This window comes from Lampetra fluviatilis, chromosome 7 (assembly GCF_964198595.1).
Source record: "Lampetra fluviatilis chromosome 7, kcLamFluv1.1, whole genome shotgun sequence".
Classification (NCBI taxonomy): domain Eukaryota; kingdom Metazoa; phylum Chordata; class Hyperoartia; order Petromyzontiformes; family Petromyzontidae; genus Lampetra; species Lampetra fluviatilis.
The window spans coordinates 8,301,079-8,321,840 of record NC_136281.1 but is presented as its reverse complement, the minus strand read 5'-3'; the positions used below and the strand labels follow the sequence as shown (position 1 = coordinate 8,321,840).

The following is a 20,762-nucleotide window of genomic DNA, read 5'->3' as shown; positions in this document are numbered from 1 at the left end:
AATTTTACAGGAGCTGCATTCTTATGACTCTGTCCTGTGGTCTGCAGACTTTCTGTGTGTGGCTTATATCTCTGCTCCAAAGGTGTATTCCCCAGGAATGGATTCTCTCATTTTTATAAGTGTTCGTGTACTGTTGCTTTTCTCAATAATGTGCTGTCTGCTTGTGATTCACAGTGCCTAGAATCACAGAATAAGTTTTTATTCTATATGCTGGTTGTCTTTCTCATCCGCGAGCCAGTGGGCTCGCTCTTCTGCATGACATTTGTCATGCAAAGACAATTGTCAACTGCATGCCTAACAAAGACTTTTTTCTTTTCTTGCTTTATGCTGTCAGATGTCAACTTTGAGGAAGGTAGGTATTTTAGACTGATGTTGCTTAGAATGTAGAGATTAGTGAGTACACAAGCATAGTTTTTTTATTGCAGATATATGAAAGCAACCCCTCATTCAAAACAAATGGTAATTTGCAAAAAAAGTTTTTTTTTAATCCATTCCTCATTTTCAATAAACTACTTTTTTCAATAAACTACTATTTTACATTTCATTCGAGGAAATAGCAATATGTTCCGAATTTATTTTCTCACAACTACCGTGTGCAAGTTATACATTGACTTACAACATTAAAAAGTATGGGACTGCACATCACTATGACTGTGAAGATATTAAAATCCACAATTTTAACAAATGGCGCCAAATGTATGTTTGAGACATAATCCCAACTTGGAGTGAATTTTAATATTTTTTCTTCCCAAACAAATTCAGCATCAATTATAAAACCATTAAAAGCGAGTCGTCAGGTGATGATTAGCAAGAATAGCCGTTTATTGATTTGTTCTTCTTGATCTTTGGAAAAGCATTGAGCACTTCAGTGTTTAATGCTTTGGACTGTGTGGTGCTTAGACATACATTGTTTAGTATGTCGGTCACAATACTGAACATGTTATTGTGATGGCAGACTTTGTTGTCTCTGTCTCTATCTCTCTCCTTCTCTCTTGTGTTCCCTCTCTCACCCCCCTTCTCTGTTCCCCTTCTATATGGCTGATTGTACTCTCATTCTCCTCCAAGGTATCATGCATCTGATGGTGGCCGATCAAGGTATGAGTGTACTGTTTTATCGTTTGTTGCTTTTTCCCCACTTCGCCATGCATCATGCATGCAAGGGCTTATAAGGTCACCAATGGCACTTGGATTGACATTCTACCTTTATAGACCATTAGAGTTTTTCAATCAGCAATATAACGTTAGAGTATCACTGCCTTTTTTTAATCCAAATCAATCTCCAGCAGAAATGACTGGAAGAAAACAAGGTTCGTATTCGTGAAGGGCCATTGATAAGCTTCGGACAATCGATACAAAAACGTTGGAATGACTAATCACTCGGCTTATTTGTTAGCCCCATTTTTGTCAGCCGTGTGTATCGATGTTGGAGTTATAGCATTGCACAAATGAAATGAAGTACTACTTGTTTTACTGCACCTTGTAAGTCTGCAACAAATTGCAACGGTTAAAATTGCTGTTTTGAAGTCACAAAACATGTGAATATGTAGAGTGTGCTAAGGCCTAGTACATTCCTATGTGCAATACACAGTATCGCTTTTGCTATTTCAGAACTTTAACTAATTTAGTTCAATAAGTAACATGGGATTTTTATGGACTGCAACGTGTGCAATGTGTTCTCTCATAACATTTTATTTTACAAATAATGGATAAAGCACAATGCCTGCTTGAGTGTGTGTTCAAAATCTCGCAAGGATTACAATGAGTTTTCAAATCAAATATAAGAAATCTGTGTAATTAAATTTCTAAATATATGTGTGATGTAATTACAAAAACAACTGCATAACCAAATGCAGGAGGGTCCTGCATTGGGTTTTGATTGTAAAAAATGTTCAACCCATTCATGATGAGTGTTTATTATACAAGTGGGAGCAAACCGTAGTACCCGGACAGAAAATCAACTCTATCCCCAAACAGATGGCTACAGATAGCGATGAGTCCACTTGCTGTACTGCCTCCTTCTGGCAAGCTAGGGTATAGCACCTCCGCAATGCCCACACAAAGCGAGTTTCACAACATTTGTGTGATCCACCAACCCTTGCTGCCTCCAAAAGTGCTGGATTCTAAGCCATGTGCAGAGCCACCACTGCCCAGCAAATAAGTAAATAAGCATACATTTGAAGTATATTCATTGTGTAACACCACAAGAATGAATAACTAACACATCATTCCGGCGTATCATGGCATACTTGAAATAAAAGAAGATCAAATGCTGCAATACAACAGGAATAATATTGCTAACACCACAATGTACTGCAAATAAATGTGCACTTACAATCTGCAAACCGTGCTTGATCATGACTGCCGGGCAATGCAGGAACCTGGAAGGATAAAGGATGGGATAATGTAGTTCATTTTTTCTTAATCATTGTAAGTGTTGGGATACAACAGAGAGAATACATCTGGAACTGATAAGTGCCTGGTTAAAGGATGTGATCCTTAATATATATGTGTCCTTCAAGGGATATCGAGTTTGTCAGTTGTCACATTTCACCCACTGGCTTTTCTTATGGGTGAACAATTGAGCACTGTGACCTTGTCACTTGAGGCAGGGTACGCTTTGTTTATAATTCTCAAGATAAGCTCCCCCGATATCTCTTAGGCTCTTTTGGTTTCGTTTATTTGATTAATGTGCATTACTTTCAACGTAAACATATGCAACAAGATTTAATAGTAAGTACAGAATATCATTATAATGTTGATAACCCAATTAACAGTTTTTCCTTACAGAAATTGTACCTCCGTTGCTAATTAATTTGAGTTTTAAACAAAGTCATGTAGTGACTGACACTTTAAATATGCTCTTATTTTAATATCCAATAATATGCTTTGATGCTTATATAAATTGCAATGTAACATTGTTCTGATCTTTGGTACATGATTGTCAGTGAAGGTAAAGTGGAGGTCAGTTTGTCATGCATTTCTTATAACCAGCGATGGATATTTTTGTAATGAATGCTGGAATGCTTTTAGATATATCTAATGCATACTCTTTGTGGATATAACACAAGGCACAATCAGAGAAATCAAGTGTGTGCAGGCTTGCTGTTCACATACTCACCGTTCTGCACAAGTGCAAAATGCATTATGGATTTCCTGTCCATCAAGTCTGCCACTGATGGCTGGTCAAATAGGCCATCTTGCACGGGACAGATTTGCGATAAGAGAATTTGAATGGTTTCACAAATCGCCTGTCCTAAATGTCCTCTGCTTGCAAGGTACAAAGAGATATCTCCTATACTGTTGAGATGTAGTTCTTCTTTAAGCTGGCAACTTCTCTGTGGTTTTTGTCTGGTCTGCCATGATGGTACAAAAGTATTTCTTCCAAATAAGCCAGGTTATTACTTGAAATAATGATTGGCTCTCATACAAGGCGTTTTTACATTTTCCATGACCTATAAAGTGCCTTCTTGCCCAGGTGTCCAGCCCAAGCTAGGGTTGGCAATGGAATAAAATTACAGAGGATGTTACATAGGTAGATTCATTGAACAATCGTGCATAAACTTGAACAAAACAACATAATGATATTGAAAATAATATTTCAGAAATAGTTACAAACGATACCAAATGAAGCGTAAATTCCACCCGACATTTTAGTCAAATGATAGTTGCAAGTCATAATTGCAAATGTGGATGTAATTGACATCACGCATGCGTTTAAGGGCATTTCTTGATTGGAAATTAACTAAATTGCGAGAGGATACGAGCATAGTCCAGAAGGTGGGTGCTACAACAGCAAAAGCTTTGGTGCCAAGTCCTCACTTTCGGGGCAGTCAACCAACAATTTGATGTTGGTCATAGATTACTCTGGTTTGCCTATGGTGTTAGAGTTGGCTCTATACAGTGCAGAATTGCCACTAATATTGTTTTAAAGATGAATACAGCCCAATGGACATGCATCCATTGCAAATTTAAGTATAGAGTGAGACAATGGTTTGAGTTTGTGCAGCTGACATGTAGGCTACATCATAGTATTCAAGGAGTGTCAGGGTAGAAGCCTCCATAGAATCTGAGGATGTAGTTGAACCAGTAGGCAGTGCTTTTTTCTATACAGAAACTCTAATTTTTTTCTTTGAGATGTGGTCAATATGGTGTTGAAATGACAGTCTTTGAATCTATCAACAGACTCAAATATGAGTAGTCGTTTGTTTGTTGAAAGTTGTGGTTTCCAAGAGCTACCAGATTTCCCCTTGGGGAGAAAAGCACAAGCTGAGTTTTATTTATATTGAGAACCAGATTCAGGGAAGTGCATTGGTTTTGAAATCTGGAATTTCTGATGTGCTTAATGTAAGGATTTGACTGAGACTAGCGTGACTGCGTCGTCTGAAAAGAGATTCATTTGTGAATAATGAAAGTTACGTCCAAGGTTATTTACAGAAACAGAGAACAAAATCGGACCAAGCACCAAACCTTGTGGAACACGCTTTGCGATTTGGATTTTCGTGGATGAAATCTCATAATTTGACACCATTTTAGTTATAATGCACATAACTATATACAACTTTTGAATTGCTTTTTTTTTCTTGTTATGCAAGCTTTGCTATGCTGTGTTATAGTTGGGATGTGTTAGACATTGTACTTATGTTACAAGTGATGAGAGATGACCTTTCTGCAAATAAGCTCCGGTGCTTTGGGCTTAGACATATGCATTAATCAAAGTGACAAATCCTCGATTAAAATTAACAACTTACGATCTGTGTCTTAAATTGCTCATGAGTCCCAAATTAGCATCCTCCTGCTCACCCGCTATGAAATTTTGTTCCAAAAGTGCACCGAGTTCACACGTGCACAAACCTCTCCCCCACCACCTTTAATGAGACCATCTATTTGAAATTGTTAACCATGAAGGTGATAATTGATTTGTTTTAAATGAGTGATTACGAACATCACACATTATGTTTTAGGACCCTTTTTGGTTCCTTGACAGTTTCCTTGGATAAAAAAGGTACATTTTTGTCTTAACCATGTAACCATGCTCTTATTTGTCTTAATCTCTTTCATTTGATGATGTTTTGACAAGTAGATTGCCCCCAAAATTATACAAAAAATGACCAAATTAAGAAAATAGGCCTGCATCGAAATGCTCCATTATGCCATGTCGTGAAGTGTTTCCACCGCACGATATGTGTGTAGCCATTGCTTGTACAGTAATTTCCAGTAGTATATTTAAAGTAAATTAATATCTGCTTACCAGTGGATATTAGAAGCCTTCTTATTTACCAAGACTTTTATTTTCAATTGTTATTATAATACAGTCTTATTATAATATTGGCAGGTAGTGATGTATCACTATAAAGTATTGATAAGTTATGCCAATTTCAAACTTTGTAAGCTCTTTGTCATCCACTGATGAATCAAGGTCTTCCTATGCCTTTATGGTCATGGTCGGTTGTTGGCTCAGTCTGGGATTGAAGAGATACGCCCAATACTGGTATGGATATCGTTCCCCACTGATGCTAGTCATGTCCGGGAATCACACTCGAGTTTCCAGGTTAATCGTGCAATGTGATAACCACTGCATCACTGCTCCACCGCTCCACCCCATGCCATTAGATGTACGCTTTAAGTGCAATAGATATGTGTACCATATGCGTGACTGGCTCATAAAATTGCACATGATGGTGTGCTGTTGTGCACGTGGTTGCACTTTAAGCTGATGAGACATCTGTTTTAATATCAACTTTAAATGACTGCACATTTACTCACTTTAGATCTGCCCGATGGCACTGGAGATTCATGCCAGTTTTATGAGAGCGGTAGAATGCAGAATATGAGCCAAATGAAGTGTGGGTTACCGAACTGGCTCGCGTAAATGGCCTACGCACTTGATTTTTAAAGCAATAACACGCGCAGTGTGTTAAATTAATATGCTTTTCAATATGCAAAAGCATATTCAATCAGTTTATGTGCAGGCATAAACGTGACGATGCCTTCATCCACAATTGGAATGACCATGGCTGATGACAATGATTTCGACAACCTCCGTTTTTGTCTTCTGTCTGCACAATGTGGAATTACGCAAATAAATAATACAGCTGTTGATACAATTACTTCCAATTTACGAATTAATATTAGGCATGAAAAGATGCATCAATCTATTTATTAATCTAGATTTTTTTTACACCCGCGATATGTGATTAAAATTGTTACCCGTGAGAATTATTTTACATTCCTCCTCATGAATGTATGTTGAACTTCTTTCGCACCGTACGTAGCCAACCGTGCTAATTCGAGGTGCCGGGGGAAGACAACAAACTAAACACAAAAAGCAGTTTTAAACAAATTAGTTCTCCATCTAGATGTAAAAGTGCATAGCTCCAGTGGGCTTCCTAATATCGGAAGCAAGAGCATTACAGATGGCCGTAGAAGCGCATCTGAAAGCGTGTGATGCAGTGACTGTCTTTGTTCAATGGATAGCTGTGAAGATGACCGGAGTTTGCGTGATGCTTTATGCTCCTTGACGAGTTCAGCATGGTGTTGTGGTTCATTTGTGGCAAGCGCTTTGTGTGTATTGAGTGTGACCTTATGTAATTCGTTCGGCAACCAGAAGCCAATGCAGCTCAGCGAGCACTGGACAGACATGGTTGGATCTTGCAGTATCATCACGTCACGTGCCATACAATGTTGTACTCGCTGCAGCTTGGTAATTATTTTAGCCAGATATCTCATAGACTAGTGAGTTGGAATAATCTCGCCTTTTCGATACTATGATACACGCCACCGGTGTTGGCTTTGTCAAGACTTACCTGTTCGTGGTCGAATGTGTCGTAGAGCCCTGATATGAAAATTGCAGAGACCTGACTATATTATATACACATTGTATGTAATAGGTTCACATTAAATTTCGATTTAAAGCTTTCGTAACTGCAGGGATTCATCTTCTTGGTTCTTTCGGTAAAGTCACGGAGAAGGGAAGTAATAAAATAATAAAAATAAAACATAATAAAATAATTCTCACGACGTTTCGGCCACAACGCAAGCAACCGTCCTCAGCTGTCGCCTCGACAGACCTGGTTTCACCTGAGGACGGCTGCTTGCGTTGTGGCCGAAACGTCGTGAGAATTATTTTATTATGTTTTATTTTTATTATTTTATTACTTCCCTTTACGTGACTTTACCGAAAGAACCAAGAAGAGGTTCACATTACTTGCAACCACTAGAGGCCGCTATTTTCACCAAACCAAAACTTCATTATTTTATTGAATTGTGACTCTGAATCATGTTAATTTATTCAATCGCTTGGGGGTGGGGAGATAGGAAGCAGGAGGAGGTGACCTGTTGCCAGTTGCAGCATGTACATACATATCTTGTATTTACGTTGTATGTATGTTTGTTATATGTGTATATATGTTGATGTTCTTTTGCACCGTACATAGTCAACCGTGATAATCAGAGGTGCATGGGGAAGGACAACGCACTAAACACAAAAAGCAGTTCTAAAGAAATTAGTTTTCAATCTAGATTTTAAAATGCGTAGCTCCGGTGGCTTCGTGATATAGGAAGGAAGAGCGTTCCAGACAGCCGTAGAAGCACATCTCTGAAAGCGCGCAATGTGGCAACCGTCTTGGTTCGATGGATAGCCAAAAGCGGCTGCGAGTATGACCGGAATTCCCGCGATGGTTTATTCTCCCTGATGAGGTCAGCAAAGTATTCTGGTTCATTTGCGGCAAACACTGCGTGTGTGTAATGACTGCGACCTTATAACAGCAGCAGTTATTTATTTGACAATGGCTGGGTGCTAATTTTAAAGGTGTTTTCAACACGTGTATATGGCAGTCTTTCCTCATTGTCAGCTCTAGCCGATACCTTTGGAGATGTGGAGAAATCATTTCCCACCACAGCCATTTCCAAGGCTACAGCATAATTCAATGGAGCCAATTGCAAATTGGAATGCGCCATGGAAACAAAACAAAAAAAGGCTCAATAGTGCTTAGGTGGCACCAAACAATGCGTGTTACCAACCAAAAGCTGTTCCATGCAATCACTGCATTGCACGAGTTGGTATATGTACATTGATAATTAATTGAACATGGTAGGTTACAGTTATTTCGACAAAATGCTTAACCATGAGAATATTACCGGAGAAATGGTTGCTATGATACCAGTGTTGTGCCTAAGAGCTGGAGATTACAAAATAAAGAACGTTGTAGACCAATATAGTTTTGTATATTTTTTATTATAAATTGTCTTAATGCAGTGGTGGATGCATGAGGCATATGGCAATTGTGCTTACGAGCTCTTGACTGGTCTGTGTATAGTCAGTCCGTGCGGAAAGTCTGAATGTGTGTGGGATTTTGTATGTGTTAGATATATTTTTTTCATTTCAAGGCTCACGCGCTAATGTATTTCTGCGGATTTATTATTCGGCATTCTTTCTACGTCCATTCAAAGGAACAAACATCATCTATTACCCAATGGTGTACAACTATTAGTGTTTCTGCATGCATAACGAATGTTACTGCACAACATACATTTAAGCTGCTGAAAAATATACATCTTTGGCTTTACTGCAAATTGCATAATGAACCATACCTTAGCCCCTTAAACTGGCTTCTCGTGATAATTTATATGCATATGAAAATAACCATAGCAGTGTCAATTATTGGACTATTTTTATGCAATTTGAGTAGCAGTGGCACAACGGCGAGGCACCACGCTATGAATGTCGTTGTATTCCTGGTGAACACCAGGGCAAGTGAAGACTGAATCAGTCTTTCCCATTCACCAACCAACACTCGCCAGCGTGGTGAGGTATGGTCAACCCCTATTACTGACACGGTGTGAAGACGTCTTCATCCACCGATTGGTGGACAATTGGCTGGGAATTATATTATTATTATTATTATTGAAGATAATCACTGAGAAAGTCCTCAAATGTTCTTCTAAGTCATACATTCCTTTGCAATTATAATCGTGTTTAGGAAATCATACATTGTTATTCATTCAACAATTGTGTGTTAAGATATGCTCATTCGATGTACCCGGATCAGGAAAGGAATATTTTGAGTAGGAAAGTCTGCACAAGAGTGGAGTATTACTATTTAATGTTTCAAAATGCTCCCAATTTGCTGACATCGAGCTCCCTCATTACAAATGAATACAAAATAATTCCCAGTGATATGAGTTTCGCATTCTCAGTTCAAATTACCACCCGATTGTTGTCGCTTTCATATAGACCCAAAACGGGTTTCGTCTTGTGTAACAAAAAAAAACACGGAACTTTTAAAGAACAGGTTTTTTTTTGGTAATAAGACCTTTTTTGTGTAACGACAAAATATTTGGTAAAAATGTACAATCGAACCACTGTCATGTGCTGTTCTTATATCATCCAAATTCCCAATTATGCCAGTCAGTTATTGTGCATAGTTTGTGGCTCTGAATATATTTTATTTTATCATACAGACGTGCCAATAGTTGGGTCTCAGAATTTTTATTCAAGAATGCAAACAAAGCAATTGTCCCTGTCATGACTAATCAACGGTTAAATTAACTATACGTCAGGACTGACTACACGCAGAAGCAAATGTGATGGTCCATGACCTCAACACAAGCTCGATAAATATCTAAATAAATTACTTTATAGTGAAACAGTATTGCATTATAACAAAGAAGCAATTTGACTTAAATTCAAGCTTGAGTCTGACATATTATGACAAGGCAGGATACCACAGCCTGACATTTGGATCACAGAGTGGTCTGCAGGAAATCCATCTTGACCTATCCTATGCATTATTAGTTTCAGCCAATCAGTTTTAAATAGGCAAACAAAAAATAACTTGTGACATTTGTCATTATCACAGCCTTACAACAGAAGAATAAGCATTCAGTTGACATTGTGGACAATGGCTCTCCTTCAGAGAAGAGAGACGGGCATAATCATCAACTAACTTATATTTTGAGATCACACATTATACAATGATTCCATGAAGAAACTGGGGAATTGTAACAAAGTTGGTTGCTAAATTATGTGGTGATCAATCCAAGTGTGTCCATCAATATTACTGTGCCTCTTCACTGCTCTGAAGAACGGCGATTGCCTACAAATGTCAGCGTGTTACCTATTTTAATTTCTAGGGCATTGTTAATTACAAGCAAGATACAAATTCGGTAAGGTAGAAGTAGGCAATTAAAATATATGTACATTTACATTCAGATTGTCTTAGCAACGAATACAATTGATCTCATAGAGAGTAGTCGATAGATCTAAAAGAGATCCTATACTGTGCTCAGCTCATGACGGGTCCACGGATGGAGGAGCGGTCTTCAAGTCCTCACATTAACTGTCGACACGTCAGGAATTGTGTCGCACGTCGTAGGGATGTGAGAGCTTACATCTGGTAAACGTTAACGAGGCAAACTTGGTGGTAATTTCGTATTCAGTGTTTTTTTTTATATATGAACTTAACCTCGTGCACATATCTGTGTTGATGAGCGGAAGGGCAGCCAGTGTTAGGATAGAGTTACCAATGATGGGCAGAGCTGCTCATTAAAAAAGCAAGCCAAATAGAACACTGCATGTAGGCTATTCACAGCTGTGGCTGGTGTGGATTTATAAGTTACATTTGATTATCACTTGCCTACCTACAACCATCAGCAAAGTGTCTAGATTTTAAGCTTTCGTGACTGCAAAGATTCATATTCTTAGGTTTTTTCGGTAAAGTCACGTAGGTAAATACATTAAAAAGTAAAATAAAATAAAAATAAAAAATAAAAATCACGACGTTTCGGAGGCAACACAAGCTTCCGTCTTCAGTGGTACCGTCACAGCCACGACAGCTGTATCAAGTAAATGAGAGATTGCAGGAGCTACCACTCCGTTTATATAATGGTTGGAAAAAACCTAAGAATATCAGCAAAGTGGTTCCCTGCACAGACGGGCATTGAGGCAGTGTTCATCTCAAGTTTAGAGTCCTGAGCCACTAGCGAAACTTCCACATTCCTATTGTTGGTCTAGCTATACCCATGGTTAAAATCCCATCGACTTCTCCACAAAGTGGTATTTATTATATCAACCCCAGAGGGATGATGGGCTGAGTCAACCGCCAAACGGGATTTCCAATGTCAACATACTTGCTATATTCCTGATCCACCTGTAAAGATACATATATATATTATTTAGGGGCTATTATTCAAATCGATCATTGACTCATCTTACTTGATACAGCTGTCGTGGCTGTGACGGTTCCACCTGAAGACGGAAGCTTGTGTTGCCTCCGAAACGTCGTGATTTTTATTTTATTTTACTTTTATTAATTTTAATGTTTTACCTACGTGACTTTACCGAAAAAAACTAAGAATATCATCTTTGTCCCTTTTTCACCGTCTCTTCCGTACTGACAGTACAGTACTGTCTAGTCTGCCATATGTTCAAATTGCCTACTGCGATACGAACATAGCTCAATAATAATGTTTACCTCAAAACACAAACAGATGGGCTATTGCATACCATACCAAACATAATTCTGTTTTTAGTGTGAAGTACCTCATTGCAATACACATCCGCATGCATAGTATAGATTTGCCTTCTCAAAAAACATATTCAGTAAACTATCATCATCATCATCATCATAAACCATGGTCAATCCACTGCTAGATGAAATCCTCCACAAGCTGCTGCCACCTTGCAATCCTACGATGTAATATTCCATCTCGTTTCATTGCTCCATCTCCTCTCGGAAGTGCAACAACTGTGAGAGTAAATCCGAATGCATCCTCAATGTTTTGCCTCTTTTCATATTAAACTCTGAGGGCTCACGTAATTGTCGACTAGAAGTCGTGTTCATATATAACACGAGTGGCTTGACGTATGGAAATTATTAATTCGGCATAATTGTGGGCTCTACAGTAATGTGACACGAGACATGGTGCAGTTTGGCAGTAACATCTGATGTTTTTTCCTTGAATGTAGACGTTTATATGTACATTTTTATTTCTATAAAAAATACTTGAAGCATTTTCGTAATACTGACCGCCTCCTAATGGAATACTTTCATACGTCAGTTCAAAAAGGATTCAACTGTCAAATACCCTAATGCCCCAGTTTTGCTGTGGTCCCACACCAGTCTTGAAGCTACCAAAAGAGTCCCCAGTCTCTCTGCCCTCTCTCTATTTCTCTCCGTCCGGCAGAAGGACCATTTCGTGGAACGTCAGCCTGCGAACGTTTTCTCCGTTTTACAAGACACACTCCCCCCATCCCCTGCCCCGTTGTATTTAAAAGCAAATGTTTAAGGATCGCGTCCTACTTTCCGGGAACACATTGCGAACTGGAGAATACTGTATACATTTTTGTGTTGACGAATGCGGTGAGATTTTTTTTTTAATTGTACTTGCCGCCGGCATAATTTTCATGCTCGGCGAATGTGAGTGCATTGCAGCTAGCATGGAAAGCCTCTGACAATAATAATGTCGTGGTATTATTGCACCATTGTAATAACAGATTGAAACAGTCCACAATTGTTCTTTTCCTAGGTGCGCTGGCAGCATGTGAGGCTGCTGCCGTGCGGTAGATTACCGGACTCGGCTGTCCTTTAGGCTGATAAGTGATATTGATGGATGCAGTCTGGCGCAGAAATCCATCAGTCATCAAGTCCTGTGGGAGATGACTCTTTTTTTCCCCGACCAGAGAACATTGTTCGGTTCCTTTGCAGTCGCAATCAAGTTTCTTTAATCTTGTATTTGGGATTAACTCGTTTAGTGACACGATGTTCTTGTTAAATAGGCAGCAGCAGCAACAACAAAACATAAAAAGAGAACCCACGTGTTACCAAGAATCGTACCGACAATTTATCAGCAGTCGAATGTCATACAATTACAAATAGGTGAATTGTTAAACTGTGTACTGAACTGCTCTAATTGTTCATATATTATTACAGTTATCCAGCCTTCATATCTGCAATCTCAATCGATCGATCAATATTTATTTTAAAAAAACAATTAACAAGGTTTATCAATAAAAGCGCTTGTACACAACACAAATCACTGAAGAAATCTATATATATAAAATCGCAAATCTGTCTGTCTGTGTGTGTGTCTGTGTGTCGCCGGACCATACACAGTTTCATTGTACGGCGGTTGCCCATGGCAACGGGTAGCGACGCATTCGCTGTGGGGTGGACGCCATTTTTAATTCCCGTTAAAAATATGCGCATGCATTAACACGCGACTCTGAGGTAAATTCATCAAAGTTTCACGTCCTCTTCACTCCCCTCCCATCCCAATGTGTGCAATTACTATTATAGGGTCGGTAGATAATAAAATTATAGCGATTATACAGTATTATTGTAGCGCGGGGGGGGGGGGGAACGGCACCCGTACCCAGCCTCAGCCGGGTGGGCTATTTAGGCGAGGCCGGAGGCTCTGCACGGTACTAGGCCTCGACACCCACCACGCGACTCTGAGGTAAATTCATCAAAGTTTCACGTCCTCTTCACTCCCCCCCCCCCACCACAATGTGTGCAATTACTATTATAGGGTCGGTAGATAATAAAATTATATCGATTACACAGTATTATTGTAGCGCGGGGGGGGGGGGGGGTAACGGCCCCGGTACCCTGCCTCAGCCGGGTGGGCAATCTAGGCGAGGCCAGAGGCTCTGCACGGTACTAGGCCTCGACACCCCACCCGTGTCAAGCGACGACTTTGTGGTATAAACTCGATATACCCAGCGTTGCCCGGGGGAAAATACATTTGAAATCTTATGAAAACTTTCAAACATTACATACCAATGAAAAAACAACTGTGTAATTACTTTTAAACCCGACGCGCCAAGAATCGATTCTCTGAATCGCGCAATGGAATCGAAGGTTGTAGATTCATTTGGATTCGGACGATTCCCGTTTTCTATAAGTTGGTTAAAGTCGATATAAACTGCTACGAACGGGAAATATTCGGCGTTGACTGGGGCAAAAATGTAATTAAAAACTCCTGAAAAAAAATAAAATAACAATGAAAATTAAACTCTATCATTCAAAATGTAAACCCCCAACATGCTAGGAATCGATTCTTTGAATCGCACAAAGGACTAATCGAAGGTTGTTAATTACTTTAGGATCGCGCTTCCTGTTTAATATAAGTTGCTTATAGAGTTGATATAAACTGCTACGAATGGGAAATATCCGGCATTGACTGGGGCAAAAATATAATGGTGAGGGCGGTTTTGAGTGGCGATTGTGAGTGGTGATTAGTGAGTGGTGAGGGGAGGTTGAGTGGTGAGGGTGAGTGGTGAGGGTGAGTGGTGAGGGTGAGTGTTGAGGGTGAGTGGTGAGTGGTGATTGGTGAGGGTGTGATTGGTGAGGATGAGTGGTGAGGGAGAGTGGTGAGGGAGAGTGGTGAGGGTGAATGGTGAGGGTGAGTGGTGAGGGTGAGTGTTGAGGGTGAGTGGTGAGTGGTGATTGGTGAGGGTGTGATTGTTGAGGATGATTGGTGAGGGAGAGTGGTGAGGGAGAGTGGTGAGGGTGAATGGTGAGGGTGAGTGGTGAGTGGTGAGGGTGTGTATATATGTAAGGTTATTAAGAAATATATTTTTCACCCGGGCAACGCCGGGTACTACTGCTAGTCTATATATATATAATCGCAAATCTGTCTGTCTGTCTGTGTGTGTGTCTGTGTGTCGCCGGACCATATGCAGTTTCATTGGACGAAATGTGAGGGATTTGCGAGACACGATTGGTCCGTTTGGTTTACCAAGGCGGTTGCTCCTGGCAACGGGTAGCGACGCCTTCGCTGCGGGGTGGACGCCATTTTTTATTCCCGTTAAAAATATGCGCACGCATTAACACGCGACTCTGAGGTAAATTTATCAAAGTTTCACGTCCTCTTCACTCCCCCCCCACCCCAATGTGTGCAATTACTATTATAGGGTCGGTAGATAATAAAATTATAGCGATTAGACAGTATTATTGTAACGCGGGGGGGGGGGGGGACGGCCCCAGTACCCAGCCTCAGCCGGGTGGGCAATCTAGGCGAGGCCGGAGGCTCTGCACGGTACTAGGCCTCGACACCCCACCCATGTCAAGCGACGACTTTATGGTATAAACTCGATATACCCAGCGTTGCCCGGGGGGAAAATACATTTAAAATGTTATGAAAACTTTCAAACATTACATACCAATGAAATATGTGTATATATGTAAGGTTATTAAGAAATATATTTTTCACCCGGGCAACGCCGGGTACTTCTGCTAGTATACATATATTTCAGCTATACCAAACACGAATTAAAGCTGAGTAGAAAGGCTGGTCTTGAGTACAGATTTAAATGAGTAAATATTGATAAGTGCCCATTACTAGATCATTGTAATTGTTAAATAGGTTCATATATTCCTCGTTGACATATATTTTGACGAGAGGACGTACGCATCATTGAAACCGTTGAGAAAAGAAAGTGGGTTTTGGCTGGACACGTCATGGCTAGGAGGGATGATGACGGATGGTCAGCAGCAGTAATCATGGAGCGGCAGTCGGGGAATGGGAACATGCCCAAGAGGACGTCAACCGAGAAATTGGAGCAATGAAATCAGGTCGTGTGCAGGTGCTAAGTGGATTATCACATTGCAGGAAATAATGGTGACTGAGGGAGGCCTTCATCCAGCAATGGGTTGACCATGGCTGATAATGAGGATGTTATTTAGTTTGCATTGGGTACATCCCTTCCCCTCTCGTCAAGTCTTTAACCTGCGTTAGGGATGAAATCAGGCCCTATGCAGGTGCATTGTTGGATTGCAAGATGGTGAGCAGGTGGGTTGACCACGGCTGAAGATGATGATGATCACGAGTCTCAGTATTCTTTAAACAATTGAGCCCCACCTTCTGTTTCTAAATCACCCCATATACATATGGGGTGATTTGTATGAAGACATTTTTTTATGTGAAGTCAAAATGTCTGAACTGATGCCTGAGGGATACATACTAAGCTCTCGGCCTAGAAAGTACCTGGGTCACAAAAGCTTGATGTAAAAATAAGACATCTGGTTTTGAATAATAATTATATGTAACGTGATGAAAATTATAGGAGTTAGGGCAGGCTAACAGTACATCGAGGTATTGTTCAAGGTACAGTATCTGAACTCTTTGTCGGTATCTTGATTAAATGTTTTGAACGTGACAATTTGTCCCTGTTTGTCACGTTACAATTTTCCTTTGGGTGTTTGAATCTTCAAAACAGTTGCATTGCCATGGAAATGCCATATTTGTGGATCATTTATTTGTGTTCTGCCATTTCGGACAAAAAATATACTGGTACTAGGAATGAGTTTTCGAAGAAGTAAAAGCAATCGTTTTCTCAAGGACAATCTCGGATCGTATTTGGAATTTCGAATCATTCGCACAATGCACTAATTTGGTAATGTTTTGCTCATATTACCCAATGCCAGTTGACACCACTTTTGTCAGAAAAAGTGGAGAAGTGGCATGATATAAGTGACGTCAATTCCAGGTTTTGGATCACTCAAAACGTGAAAATTAGGATGGCCTAAAATGTTGTATTTTAAATTTTGACTTAAAACTTTCGTGACTGCAGGAATGCATATTCTTTGGTTCTTTCGGTAAAGTCACGTAGATATGAAAAAAAAAGTGAATAAAAAATTATAAAAAAAAATCACTTTGTAGACTGTAGCCTGGTTCTTAATCGGAGTGAGTGTACTGGTAGTCTATAATGTAGACTGTAGCCTGGTTATTACGCTGGGTGAGTGTACTGGCAGTCTATAATGTAGACTGTAGCCTGGTTATTAAGCTGGGTGAGTGTACTGGCAGTCTATAATGTAGACTGTAGCCTGGTTCTTAACCTCGGTGAGCGTACTGGCAGTCTATAATGTAGACTTATTCTGGTTGTTTTTTCTCCTACATTAACATTAGCTGCCCCGCCGATGCCGCTGACAGACTTGGGCTACGCCCATCTCTAAACCTTTATATACAATTTGCCTTTAGAGGCTAACCCCGCTTTTCCTGATGACAACCGCTTGTGTTGCGATCGAAACGGCGTGGTTTTTGTTTCTATTTAATTTTCATTACTGAAAGAACCAGAATAAGTCTACATTATAGACTGCCAGTACGCTCACTCAGATTAAAAACCAGGATACAGTCTACATTATAGACTGCCAGTATGCTCACCGAGGTTGAGAACCAGGCTACAGTCTACATTATAGACTGCCAGTACACTCACCCAGCTTAATAACCATTGCTACAGTCTACATTATAGACTGCCAGTACTCTCACCAAACTTAATAACCAGGCCACAGTCTACATTATAGACTGCCACTCCGATTAAGAACCAGGCTAAAGTCTACATCAGTGGCTTTTTAATCATTTTAACTTAATTTTTATCATTTTTTATTTTAATTCACTTTATTTTTATTCTTTTTATTTGTCAATCTACGTGACTTTACAGAAAGAAACAAAGAATATGTTGCACTTTAGGCCGGATTTTTGGACGTGCTCGGATTAATGTGTAAAATCAGGAACATATCCCAATCGCATGCACATTGGGCAGAAACAGAGGTCTTCAGCGTAAGCACATAAGGCAGGCCAAGTGGGCTGATCATTATAATTTCAAATTGAAAGGTCTCATGTGAATTGCACCCATTGTGCTTTCCTAGCTGAGTGGTAGACTGATGAATTTAAAGCTTTTGTGGTCACTTTTACAACAAGTGAATGGCTTATCAATAATACGAAATGAGTATTGATTGTGTTGTTCTGTTATTTCAATACGCATTGTGATGGTGGTGGTTGCGTGAATTACATAGCCAGATTGGCCATCAAATTTATTGTATGTGTTATTAAAGTGTCTGATCATTGCTATAAGCATATATCTTTAAATAACAAATATTCGATGTATGAAATTGATATAACTCCAGCATACTTTATAGTTCGCAGCAATACTGTATATTCTGTTGAAAAATAACACAAATTGGATAATTGAGCTTATTTTCTTTAATGTGTTACGTAAATGCCCGCCACTTATCAAACATTTTGCTGGAGCAGCAATTGACAAGGAATTGGTGAATCAGATTCCACATCTGTCTGGAAATACAACAAACAAATAGCATAATCTTCCAGAAAATACAGATTAAATATCAAAATAAAACAAACGTAAACCAAACAGCATACTACTTTTTAAAGATCATGATGCAAATGATCAATACCGAATAACAGTATCTAACATGGACAACAAATTAAACCTATGAATGGTCATGTTTCCACTTATTCCCATTCGCGAGGATCGTGTTTCCTTGTCAGCTTTATTCTTCTCTTTCTGTCAATCGCAATCTGCTCTCCTGGTTTCGGTCTCACCCCCAGATCCTTCATGTGCTCCAAATGCAACCTCTGAGTGGAGTGGTGGTGCAGTGGTTGGCGCACCACACTATAGACCCGACAACCTAAGTTTGACTCCTAGCCACGACGAACATCAGGAGCAAGCGATATCTGAACATGTCTTAAACCACCCCGCCCCCTATTCCTTTAATAAAACCACACTGACAAGCATGGTGAAGAACGGTTAAAGAACCCCATGCTGTGGTGAGGCCTTCATCCAGCAGTGGCATGAAAGGAATGAATATTATTATAGGTAAAAAATGTATAACAAAAAAATAATAGATATATCTGTCACTTATGATCGATAGAAGGGGAACACATATAGCTCAGTGTGGAGAATAATTACTCACCAAGTACAGAACAAAAGAGAAAATTCTAAATATTTAAACTAGATTCGAAGCTTTCGTGACTGCAGGAATTACTCTTTGGTTCTTTCGGTAAAGTCACGTAGAAAATCAAATCAAATAATGAGACGTTTCGATTGCAATACAAGCAACCATCATCAGGTAAGAATTAATGAGAAAAAACAAACATAGCAAAATTAGAAACACAATGCTACTTTAGGCGTCCTCTGGTCTTACACCGTTTGAGACGAGGCTCAAAAGAAAGCTGTCTCTGGTGTGGACCAATTAGTTTCAAGGACAATGCATATATTATCAGAGTATGTTTTTTGTTTGCATTCTGACCACAACTAGTGTGGTTAATGCAGACATGATTCTTCGAAAAAAGGTTTCAGTTTTGTTGCCAGGAAAAAGGGAAAAACCTATTCTTATATTTTGGTACTGGCAAAGGAGGTCCCAAGATGTTAATATAGGAATGGATCACTTAATGTAAGGTGGGTAACAGTGATTCATCATTTATGAGGGAATGAAACACTGGCAATGAGCAGATGTACAGGTGCCAATTTATTAAATCATCAGAGATAAATTAGAGAGCAGGAAATGTCCCAGGCACAATAATTTCGTTAACGTGCTTAATGACGAGGCATATATCGCTGTAATTGTTTCATGAATTATCATCGTTTTGGGGTCACGATTTGAATCAAGCATTGTGTAAGTTTTTACACGACTATTTTTAGTGTTTCTCTGTTTTGGGCTGACTGGTACAAATTTGATAAGCTCATTTGCGTAAACAGAACATAAATTTATCATTTACATTAATTAATTTTCGTAATTCATATATAATCGATTCTGACACGCATGATTTCACGTGCATATCGTGAGCCCATTGATCACTTTTAATTGACGATTAATTGATGCATTGTTCCATGCCCATTAATTGTAAAATAAAACTGAAAATTCCATTAATTTTTTATCGTTCTTAAAGGTTGATTTTTGTGTGTGTGACCTTGTTAGAGGAAGGTTTCTGCTTATCTTGTATTGATTCTTGTTGCAAAAATTCAGTGCTTTTATTTCACGTGAAAGGGAAATACTAAAACAGCTGATGTTTATTGATATTAACAGTGTCATCGTTTCCACTGAAGCCAACGAGATTATAATTGACAAATTAATGTGTATGTTGGACAATGGTGATGCTGCCAAATCGGTGTTTTTGGGTGACGGGGGGGGGGAACCAAAACCTGTGAATTTTATTCCATTGATTTTTGTAAAATATTTTCTTTTAGTGGAGATGGATTTTTTTTAATTTTATCCTCACAAAACCCAGTTCATTTAAGTCCAGACTTTGGTGAAATTTGGTGTGATTTATTTATTCGTATTTATTGTTTGGATCGACAGATTGTCAGAGCCCTGTGGAAAAATAGGCTAGCCTTTGTAACGTGTGCATCTGGACAAAAAAACCTTGCTGATTTTCTGACCCCATCTGCTTCTGCTACTCTCGAAAGAAGAAGCAAGTTACATGTGTTTTTGTTTCATCCTTTGCTTAGGTACGGTACAGATGGTGCATGCTGCTGTGTGTAGATTCACATCCACATGTTATTATTTACACAAATACATATAGTCCCTGGTAGTTAATGGTGTAAGTTCCATTTTGCTTCAAGAAAAAGTACGTTCTTCTATTTCAGTTACGCGTCAAAATATGTATTCTTTTAGAAAATTACAAAATGTCCCCCATGTCGCTGAAGGGTACGATTTAAAGCATAAATGTATTAAATAGGTTTACTTTTTTGTTATTCGAGGGAGCTTAGCACAGGGAGTATGGCAGTGGTTGTTTGGTAGCCAACTGCAATTGATTTCTTGTGGAGGTTGATGGAAAATGGCAAGATGTGCCAGCTCGCCAAAAGGTCGGCTAGCTCTGCTTCAGCCAAGATGCATTAGTCCTCATTAGTCATGGGCGACGAAGGACCAGATAGGCATACCGTGCATGCCGAAAAGGCACCGAACCTGAAACATTTGTCTTCAATGTTCCCTTTGCCCAGCTTTATCTGCCGCAGTTATAGC

The 20,762-nt window shown here is 39.4% G+C and overlaps 1 protein-coding gene across 24 annotated transcripts in view; it reads left to right on the top strand.

Annotated features, from left to right (window-relative positions):
* The window catches only part of LOC144933525 (neurexin-1-like), a 290,872-nt gene that overhangs the window by 14,276 nt on the left and 255,834 nt on the right, over positions 1-20,762 (top strand). For all 24 annotated transcript variants that reach the window (XM_078858396.1, XM_078858387.1, XM_078858386.1 and 21 more), the window contains exons 3-4: positions 335-352; positions 1,066-1,095. In XM_078858396.1, the coding sequence (XP_078714522.1) occupies positions 335-352; positions 1,066-1,095 (48 nt within the window). The remainder of the gene's footprint in view (positions 1-334; positions 353-1,065; positions 1,096-20,762) is intronic.